Source organism: Pongo abelii, chromosome 14, assembly GCF_028885655.2.
Source record: "Pongo abelii isolate AG06213 chromosome 14, NHGRI_mPonAbe1-v2.0_pri, whole genome shotgun sequence".
Classification (NCBI taxonomy): domain Eukaryota; kingdom Metazoa; phylum Chordata; class Mammalia; order Primates; family Hominidae; genus Pongo; species Pongo abelii.
Window position 1 is genome coordinate 41,791,592 of NC_071999.2, and position 11,245 is coordinate 41,802,836.

Below are 11,245 nucleotides of genomic sequence, written 5' to 3' on the forward strand. Positions count from 1 at the left end.
CCTGAAATTTTAGCAACCAGTTACCATCAGTTGGCCCTAGCACACCACCGACTGCAGGCTTTACTGATGAGGAAACTGAGGCTCGGAGAGGCTGTCATGAACTTGCTGTAGTCACACAGGACAGTACTACCTAGGTTGCTCTAATTCCAAACCTTCTCCCTTCCACGTGCCTCTCTTTAAAACATAACTGATCTACCTATATGTCAGCACCCAAACATCTTAGTGTGAATGGATTTATAGTTTGTTGAATAAAGTCATTGCTTTCCGGTAGGTGGGATGGGAAATCTGACTAGGCGAAAGAATAGGATGAAGGGAAAAAGAACATCTACTTAACAGTTCAGGAGACGGCAGGATATTTTTTCTCCTGGGATTTGGGCAAGCCAAGATTTAACAACCAGCAACTGCCCAGCAACTGATAGAACTGATAGAACATTCATTGTTTTTTTAAACGTTTGCCATTCAGTATTCCTTTTCACACATTTTCACTGTGTTAAACGAAAACGTTAAGACTTATCTCATCAGCCACAGCAAAGAGCAAGTATTAACAATCAAGTGAGTTTCCAGGAGAAAAAAACAAAGTTATCCCTCAGTACAAATACAACTCGGCCAAAGGTATGGCCCACTCCTCTCCGCTCCACTATTTTCAAATAAGCCACCTCTGCCTTCATGGACTGCGAGCTAGTGGCTCTAGGCTGTGACACCACTACATCGCAGCTTCAGATCTCCCCTTGCAGGCAGTTTGGGGGGAAATAATAAAATTAGCATCCTAACACCACAAGTCGTGAGACTGCTCAGGAACAATCCTAATTTGCATACTGGAACTCCTGTAGAAGATGCTTTGAACCGTTTTAGATACAATAGGTTCAGGTAAAAGGGCGCTGCCTTGCCAACCACTGCAAGTTTTCACCTGACACAGCCCCCGAGACCCTGTCTGCCAATCCCCCAGCTGGCCGAAGGGGCCGCAGCCGCACATGCGCAGTCAGTCCCGTCGGTTGTGCGCTCAGCCCCGCCCCCAGAAGCGCCGCGCTCCCTGACAGCCCGCGGGCGTACACACGCTGACGCGCAGGCTGCGGTCGCGCAGGCGCAGTCGGGGCGCCTTCGCGGCACAGGCGCCTTTTACCACAGCGTGTCCTGAGTCTTTGGTTCGCTAAGTGCCGTTAGGCCGGGCAGGTGCTAAAAGCCCGGGGTCGTGGACCCCGGCCAGGTCTCAGCAGCATGGAGGCGCAGGGTGTCGCGGAGGGCGCGGGGCCGGGCGCCGCCAGCGGCGTGCCCCACCCCGCGGCCCTAGCCCCGGCTGCGGCTCCCACCTTGGCGCCAGCCCCGGTGGCGGCCGCGGCCTCGCAATTCACCCTGCTGGTGATGCAACCCTGTGCTGGGCAGGACGAGGCTGCGACCCCCGGGGGCAGCATTGGGGCGGGCAAGCCCGTTAGGTACCTGTGCGAAGGGGCCGGGGATGGCGAAGAGGAGGCTGGGGAGGACGAGGCGGACCTGCTAGACACTTCGGACCCTCCGGGGGGAGGCGAGAGCGCGGCTAGTTTGGAGGATCTGGAGGACGAGGAGACTCACTCGGGGGGCGAGGGCAGCAGCGGGGGCGCCCGGAGGCGGGGCAGCGGTGGGGGCAGCATGAGCAAAACCTGCACCTACGAAGGCTGCAGCGAGACCACGAGCCAGGTGGCCAAGCAGCGCAAACCGTGGATGTGCAAGAAACACCGCAACAAGATGTACAAGGACAAGTATAAAAAGAAGAAGAGCGACCAGGCCCTAAACTGCGGTGGGACTGCCTCGACTGGCAGCGCGGGAAACGTCAAACTCGAGGTATCAGACTTAGCTGAGGCCTGGGGATGGGAAGTGGAAGAAGAAACCCAATCTTAACGCAAACCGCATCTCCAGGGCGTGCCCCCCCCACTTCCAAATGGGCCGGGTTGCAGTGACTGGGTTAGTGGTTGAGAATTAGAGTGTTTGCCCTAAATTAAAGTTTATACCAACATGTGCAAAGCAATAACAGTTCTGTTGAACTCATATGATAGGTGCAGAAATTTCAGTAAAAATAATGTGACATCGGCAGAGCTGTCGTAGATCTGGGATATGGCTGGAAGAAAATAGAGTAAATGATCGGTCTGGTTCATCGCTAAAGGAGACTTAGGAACCTAGATGAAGTTGGTACTTCTGAGAAAGTCATCTCTTTCTGTTTTCACTACTCTATTCTCAGTATCCAGTTCTCAGTACCCAGTCTCAGTACCTCTATTTGTAATACTCCTGTATTTAGTACTTTGTTTTTAGTGTCCTGTTCTGTTAACCCTCTTCCTAGTACCCTATTTTTAGCACTGCTATACTCAGTTGCCTGTCTGTATTACCCCTGTACTTAGTACCCCTTTCTTACAACTCTGTTCCCAGTACCCCTATGTTTATAAAGTCCCTTGTTGTCATGTTCTCACTACCCCAATACTTAATATACCTTGTTCTCAGTATCCTTGTTCTTAGTATCCTGTTCTCACTTCCCCTTTTCTTAGTACCCCTGACGGGGGAAAAAAAAAGGATGATAATGGGGTATAAGTCTCAAAAAACTTTTGGATTGTTTGATTTGAACTAAGTCAAAGGTAAAACCAGTGTTCTGAAGTTCGACTTCTGGGTGCAAATCCCTGTTGCATCATTTGCTGGCCTTCTGGCTTGACTAGGTTATTAAACTCTGTAAAATGGGCATTAAAATCGTGTGTCATTCAGTGTTGCTGTGAATATGTGAGCCATTCCATATTGAGTGTTCACACACTGTCCAGCAACTGGTTAAAGTTTGCAAACCTTAGCCATTATTATTGTCATTGTTAGTGGTATACTTTGAGGCTGTCACAGATAAGCAGATATTTCTTCTTGTGAGAGCTATATAATCCCTCAGTGTAGAGAAAAATTTAATTTTGTTACAAGTGATCCAAGCCAGGTATGGTGGCAAGTGCCTGTATACCCAGCTGTACTTAGGAGGGTGAAGTGGGAAGATTGCTTGAGACCAGGGGTTCGAGGCTGCCGTGAGCCTTGTTTGCATCACTGCATTCCAGCCTGGATGACATAGCGAGACCCTGTCTCCTTAAAAAAAAAAAAAAAGTGATCAAAAAAAATTTTTTTAAACTGCAAGCTGTCTTAGGTTCCTAGGATGTATTCTAAGTCTTTAAATTTCTTAGTTTCAGGCTGAACTTGAAGTGCTCCATTACTAAAATATTAGACCTTGTAATTGTTTACAAATGTAATGTTCTAGGCCAGGCTCAGTGGCTGATACCTGTAAGCCCAGAACTTGGGGAGGCCTAGGAGGGAGGATTGCTTGAGCCCAGAAGTTTGAGACCAGCCTGGGTAACATAGGGAGACCCCATCTCAACAAAAAATTTTAAAAATTGGCCAGGTATGTTGGCACATGCCTGTGGTTCTAGCTACTCGGGAGGCTGAGGTGGAAGGATCATTGAGCCCAGGAGGTTGAGGCTGCAGTGAGCCATGATTGTGCTGCTTCACTCCAGCCTGGGTGACAGAGCAAGACTTTGTCTCAAAAACAAAAAGTATAATATTCTAAATATTTCTAAAATTTGCAGTTGCCAGTGTGTCATACTTAATTCACACTGGTTAGGACTGAGTGACTTCTCTTTCCCTTAAGTTTTACTCTTTTGGAGTAAGAGGACTCCTTTGAGTATCTGGTGACTTAATGAAGACTCTTCCTAGAAAAATCCACTATGTAATTTTAATTTTGCATACTAATTAATGGGCTCAGGACTTCTGTAATCTTAGTTTAAAAACCCCCTCAATCCATATTCTTATAATATGTTTTACCAAATCTCTGATTACGGGGATTTAGGGAAATAAGCATCTGGAAAAGAATGAAAGTTAGTAAAGGTGATCAAGTTTCTTCCTCAGTATGTTCCACAGGTGCTCATTCACTTCAGAATTCTTTAGAGAGGGAGAAAAATCATACTTTTTTCCTTTCTTTTTTTTTTTTGAGACAGAGTCTTACTCTGTGTCGCTCAGGCTGGAGTGCAGTGGTGCGATCTCGGCCCACTACAACCTCCACCTCCTGGGTTCAAGCAGTTCTTGTGCCTCAGCCTCCTGAGTAGCTGGGATTACAGGCATGCACCACCACGCCCGGCTAATTTTTGTATTTTTAGTAGAGACGGGGTTTCGCCATGTTGGCCAGTCTGGTCTCAAACTCCTGATCCTCCCACCTCAGCCTCCCGAAGTGCTGGGATTACAGGTATGACCCACCACGCCGGCCTAATAATACTTATTTTCAAGAAAGAAGTAGTTAACCTATGGCTGCTTGCTTTTTTTTTTTTTTTTAACTACCTAACATTTACATCTACAGTGAGGAAAATGTATAAAAGGCAAATAGATACTGAATTAGAGTCTCCCTCTGCACCTCCCACAAAAAGAACCTTATTACTATTTTGTTATTTATTTACTTATCTAATTTTTTAGAGATGGGTCTCACAGTGTTGCCCAGGCTGGCCTCGAATTCCTGGGCTCAAGTGATCCTCCCGCCTCAGCCTTCCGAGTAACTTGGATTATTTCACCACTGCACCTAGCTTCACTGTTTTAAAATAATTTGCATGACTTTTTATGGAGGGGAATTAATTGCTATAAGCAACAAATAATAGTAGTAGCTTACTATCCAGTTTGTCTTATATTGTGGGATACTTTGTCAGTTCTGAGGAGGTAACAAGATCTGTAAGTCTTTATCTTTGCTAAATTGAGTGTAAAGAAAATAACAGTGCCAGCCAGGATATAATAAGAGCCAACTATATAGTCCGGTTTTAGTAGTTCAGAGGAGGATAGATCATTGTAGGCTGAGATACTCCAGAAAGGCTTTGCAGAGGAAATGTGTCTCTCAGTATAAACCAGAAAGGATGGGTAATAGTTTACGCTTAATGAGCTGAGTTTCTTATGTGTCAAGCACTGTGTTAAGCTATAAATGGAGTCTCACAACCCTTCAGCAATGGGATAGATAGTATATTTTACATACATGGAAACTGAGGCACAGAGAGGCTAAAGAATTTGGCCTAGGTCATACAGCCAGCAAGTACTGTACTCAAACACAAGCAGTCTTATTCTAGAGCTTTCCCTTTTACCTCCTGACTATACTGCTTCCCTAGAATTCTGGTAGATAAAAGGAAAGAGAAGCACATTTTAGTAAAGAGAGAAGTAGGAATACAGAAAACATTTTTGTGAAGATAGCAAGTGGACTATTCTAGGTAAAATAGTTGAGTGGAAAATTCATGAGAGAGAAATTTGGAAAGATAGGTTGAAGCCAATTTTTTATGGTATTGAATGCCAGACTATGGGATTTGGGTTTGGAGTCTTTAAATGAAGTGATCTAATTAGGAAGTAGCAGAGGATCCTACCCTGATGGAGTGGGTTAAAGTTGAGAGCCTGTAGATTTTGAGACTCTTTCGAAGATTATTATAGTAGGACTGACAGGTGATTATGGTGTCTTCTGCTATGTTGTGAGCAGCAAGATTAGAAATTAAGGTCTCTATTCCAATGAAGAGTTTATTAAGGTAAAAAAAAATTAAAGAAATTGAGGTATCTAAAATTAATATTTCTTACACAAGTCAAGGTTAAATGAGGAACAAGTGTGTATAATGTCTACTCCACCAATCTAAGAACTATGCTATATGAGAGACACATAAAGGGACTAGGGATAAATGAATTGACCTCTGCTGGTGGAATTGTTCTTATTAAATATCTAAAAAGCTATCATTTAAGAGAAGCGGTAGACTTACATGGCATGGTTCTGAGGTAACTAGGACTCTTAGGCATAAATCACAAGGAGTATGTATTTCAGCTCAGCTTAAGTAAAGCTACCTAACATTCTACCGAAATGTTAGAGCTATTCAAAACCAAATGAAATGTGGCAAAAGTTGGTAAACTCTGTAGGACAAAAAGCATTGCAAGTTTTTGAAAAAGAATTCCAACATCTGTACAAGTTTGGATTAGATGACTAAAGGTTATTTTCACTACAAGCTTCTTTATCTAATTCAGTATCTAATATTTTGTGATATTAACCTTTTGAATTTCCATAGTGGGGTTGTGAGGGCAGAGGGTACTGTACCATCAAGTCAATTTCAGCATTCCATTATCTTGCACATAAAAATGAAAGAATCTCAAAAATAAAATCAACTCGGGGGTTGCTGGAGGAGGAAGAAATTATTTTTGTTTCCTCTGGGTATCAGAATTTTCTTTTTACAGTTTTTATGTGTTGAGGCCGAAAATGTTTAGGGATGAATTATTTTTGTAATATCAGGTTGGTAAACTTCTCATAATGAAAGAGATTAAGGAGATATTCTCATAGATAACTCAGAGGCCAGTAGAAAGAAGGCCAAGAGAAAAAAACAGCATAGATAATATTCTAAGTAAAGAACAAAGAGGTTAAATTCATGTAAGGTATGGCTTTCTGGTAAAACATTTATAATTTTATATTTGCTTAGTAAGAATTTTGGATGTGGTATTGTGGCATAGTTTTGTAAGAGTCAGAAAATTTCAGTCAACTAAACAATATTTTGTTATGCCAGCAAAATTACAAGTATTTAAGATGCTGTCAGGTAACTGGGGGTACATATTTGGTAATAAGTGCTGCTGATTTTGTTTTTGGGCAGTGAAATCTCAGGGTAATGGTATCATTTTAGGATTTACCTGTTTTGTTCATACAGGTGGCAGGAGACTATTTATACTAGTGCTTTTTCAAGCAAGTTTATCTAAATTTTGAAAGCTTTGGTTATCAATTGCTTCTTTAAACAATATTTTACTACTCCCCCATTTGTTTTGGTTGCTAATTGGGTAAAAAGCTATCAGATATCTTATTGAGCAGTATATAATTTGCCTCTGAGTTCATACATTTCATCCAAAGGCAAGCAGATTATGTTTTGGCCTGGATAGCATTATATAAAGAGAATGGTCAATTCCACTTGGCATTTTTTGTAATATTGAAAATAGCTCACAAGTAACTCTGCCTCAATCTTAGTGGCCCACCTCTCACACTATTACTGTATCACACTCTATCACACACACTATTAATTTTGAGACCTGCCAAGAGACTAAAGAACCCAGGTTGAAAATCTAGGGGGAGAGGGAGCGAGGAGAAATGTTACATTAAATTAACTGCCGATACTTTGCCTATGATAATGAAGAACTTTCCCAGAGTTTCCCAGAGACTGGGGAAGATGAAGGAAGAAATGCAAAGACCTGTTCATTACATCTTTGAAATACCTGTAATCATGACTTATTACGTTAACTGTTTATTTATTTGCATTTTTATCATTTATCCCAGGAAAGTGCAGATAACATACTCTCCATTGTTAAACAAAGAACAGGATCTTTTGGGGATCGTCCTGCAAGACCTACTCTTTTAGAACAAGTGTTAAATCAAAAAAGACTGGTAAATATCTGTTTGTAAATCAGTTATAAATGTGTTAACAAACGTTGTTTGTTATAAATGGAACTATTGAGATTTTTGAGATTTTTAGCTCATGACATCACACTATACATCAAAATAAATTCCTAATAAGAAGTCAAAATTTTAAAAAAAGAATCGGAACTTTACCTCGAAAATCTGTAATGAGATTTTTTTTTTTTAGCTTATATAGACAAAATCACAGAGAAAAGATTATAAACTTGACTACATAAAAATGAATGCTGTGGTCAAAAATGGTGGCAAAATGCACAATGACCTAGAGCAAAAATATGTACAACAAATATAAAAGACTATGGTTAATGTGGCTGGTATTTTATCACATAAAATATTCCTGGTTGAGCATGATGGTTCCTGCCTGTAATCCTAGCACTTTGGGAGGCCAGGTGGGAGGATCACTTGAGGCTGGGAATTTGAGACCATTCTGGGCAACATAGCGAGACCCCATCTACAAAAAAATTTAAAAATTAGCCGAGTGTGATGGTATGTAGCTGTAGTCCTAGCTACTTGAGAGGCTGAAACAGGAGGATTGCTTGAGTCCAGGAGTTCAAGGCTGCAATGAGCTATGATCATACCACTGTACTCCAGCCTAGGCAACAGAGCACCCTATAAATCATTAAACATGATCAGTTTCCTTATGTATATATAAAATATGTTTGCCTCTTTGACAGCTTCAGTCTTAACTGCAAAGAAAGGTTATTACAAAAATTCCTATAATTCGATGAGGAAGACCTTTGGCTTCAATACATTGCAAAAGATACAAACAGAAAAAAAAGGCAGAATACCATTAAATGATATGGAAAGGTATTCAATATCAGTAAAAATAACAAACAAAAAGTGAAAATTATTTAAACAATTACGCACAATGATGCAGTGATGTTGAGACTCATGAAATGGGCATTCTCAAGTAGTTAATGGCATTATATATTGGTATGGCACTTTCAGAAAGCAGTTGGGCAATATGTACCAGGAGTCATCCCTTTCGACTCAGACATCACATTTAATATGAAGACATTTACAGAACGTAAATCCTAAATATGGATAGAGTTAAACATAAAGGTATTGCCAGGAATATATTTATCATAAATAGTAAAAAAGGTAGTTGAAACAGCCTAAATGTCCAACAGTGTCATAACAGCTAAGATGAATTTTAAACAAAACTATTTAATAAATAGAAAATGTACTAAGATATAATACATATAATCTGAAAGTCAGTATTTGATGATAGTATGTTCACTTTATTCAGTTTATCTTTTTGCAGCTTATTGGGCCAAAGATTTTTTTCTTTATAAATTTATGTAAGTATTTTATTATAAAAACATATTACAGGAGACTGTGGCAGGATGATTGCTCGAGCCTAGGAGTTCAAGACTGCAGTGAGCTATGCCCACAGCACTGCACTCCAGCGTGGGGAACAGAGTGAGACCCTGTCTCTAATAATAATACGTTAATCATGGTCTGTTATATTTGTTATATTATTACAACTATATTTTAAAGTGATGAGTGTACAAAAAGGTATTGGATGTTTTAGAGCAGTTATATTAGTTTTTTTCCTGAAATTTTGGTATATACCGATATATATATATACATATATATATGCACACCTATACACACAATTTTTAATTTCTTTATGAAGACTTAGTTGGCTAATGAGAAACTTGACTTCTAGCACTAGTTTATATGTATGTACAAACTGGCATTTAGCTGCTATTTTCACATGTGGCGCCCTTTCATCTCCATTTTTTTTCTTGCTATAATCCTGGGTCAGTGCTACTTTTAGCTCTTTGTTCTTACATATTTCAAGAGAGTATATTTGCCAGCATATTAGAGAAGGTGTTTCCTTTTTGCACAAAGTCACCAATAACAGACTTCACCCGTTATTTTTAGGTTTTAGTATTTTGATGTGTGACATCACATTATTTTTAGTTTGCAGCTTAGTTGCAGTGCATCAGATGTAAAAGTGATTTTGATTCAGGCATATTCTTGTGAACATATTGTATCATATGTAGGGACACGTTAGAGTAATTTCATAGCATGAAAACAGTCTAATCACACAGATTAATGCTATTAATAATTTTTTTCTTTTCTTTCTAAGTCATTACTAAGAAGTCCAGAAGTAGTGCAGTTTTTACAGAAACAGCAACAACTATTAAATCAGCAAGTTTTGGAGCAAAGACAGCAGCAGTTTCCAGGAGCATCAATGTGAGGGAACTTATCAAGAGCATCTACATGGTTTTTATCTTATTGTAATAGATGAGCATATTTTTTTACCAGACATAAATGGGGTAATAATATATGCCTGTAGAACATAAACATTTTCCTGTAAATGTATGTGTGCATTTGGGGATAAATAAGTATTGCACTTTGTGCATCTAATCTTTCAGATTACTATGAGTTTGAAAAAGTCAGCTTATCTTTCCAAAATAACATTTAATTATAATGTTTTTTAAAAAATATATTCCTCTTCAGTCATTGTTACTGAAGGTAATGAAGCGATTACTTTCTGTGGAAGTCATAAAGTTAATAGATATTAATCTTGACTCATCTAGCTCAGTGGTTCTCATCAAGGGTCAATTTGATTGTCATAGTGACCTTGAAAACCACTGGCTTTTAGTGAGTGGCCAGGAATGCTAAATGTTCGGCAGTGTCAGGGGTAGTCCCACATACTAAAGATTGTCTCACCCGCAGTGCCAATAACACTCCTAAGAAATGTTGATGGCTATTTTGTGGTGCTAACATGTAGTTGGGGCACCTATAATTGGGTTCTCTTAATAACCTTTCTTTGCAGTTAAGACTGAAGCTGTCAAAGAGGTAAGCACATTTTATATAGATGTAAGGAAAGTGATTGTTGTCTAATATCTGTGAATTTAGGATGTGCATCTCTTTTCAGAGGTGTGTTAGTAAAACCTGACGGATTAACTAAGCACACTGGGATGTGTCTCCTACAGTTGGCTTCTCTCTTTCATGTTACCGGTTAGTGCTGATCTCTTAAAGCAGACATTTCTTGTTTGTTGAATTTGTGAACAGTATAGATCTCAGCCCACCAATGCCAAGACAAAATTATTTTTCTTATACTTATTTTTTATTAAACAAAATGAAAAAGATCCTTTTCAAAAAGGAGATCCTGAAAATAAAACTAACACTCCAGCATTTTGTCATTGTTTTTCACAATTTAGCTATCTGAAAACTGTTATTCCTAAGTAATGTTCAAAAATGATAGGTAATCTGGATACCTTTTTCTTATACTTTCTCCTAGGAAAAACTTTAAAACTTCAAAAAGGCAAACCTACCAATAGGAATAACAAATTAAATGTCAAGAGAGTATATCCAATATTAGGATATAAATGTATGTGTCTCAAGTTTAACTATACAAAAATTTGTTACTTGTTTTTTAAACTCTATTAAAGTTCAACTTAATCATGGCTGTTCTAAGAAGTACTTATGGAGACCAAGAATGTTTTTGTTCATTTCTTAATGTGTGTATTTTTACTTGCATATCTGTTCAAAACACTTTTAACAAAATTAATTCATTAAAGTCCAGTTGTTGACCTTTGAGTTGGCTGATTTCTTTATTCTGTTCTTTAGTTTATTCTTACTAGATGCAGAGGAATTCATCTACTGTCTGTTATTAACTGTTAGTTTATTCTCATACTTACGATATTGAGAGTTTTTTTGAAGCTTAAGTTACCCTTTATGGTGAAAAACATTAGCTTATGCTTCTTTAGATGGAATAATGGGAAAGGAGGGAAATGGGAAATGGATGGAAATGGGAAAGGAGGGAAAATAATAGCCCAGTGAGAGCTGAATGAA

At 39.3% G+C, this 11,245-nt stretch overlaps 1 protein-coding gene across 1 annotated transcript; it reads left to right on the forward strand.

The window, feature by feature from the left end:
- The first annotated feature begins 1,066 nt into the window (after window positions 1-1,066).
- On the forward strand, window positions 1,067-10,990 carry RFXAP (regulatory factor X associated protein). Its single transcript, XM_002824177.5, has 3 exons — window positions 1,067-1,815; window positions 7,295-7,402; window positions 9,531-10,990. The coding sequence occupies exons 1-3, from the start codon at window positions 1,216-1,218 to the stop codon at window positions 9,639-9,641; spliced, it is 819 nt and encodes a 272-aa protein (XP_002824223.2). The 5' UTR covers window positions 1,067-1,215; the 3' UTR covers window positions 9,642-10,990.
- The last annotated feature ends 255 nt before the right edge of the window (window positions 10,991-11,245 follow it).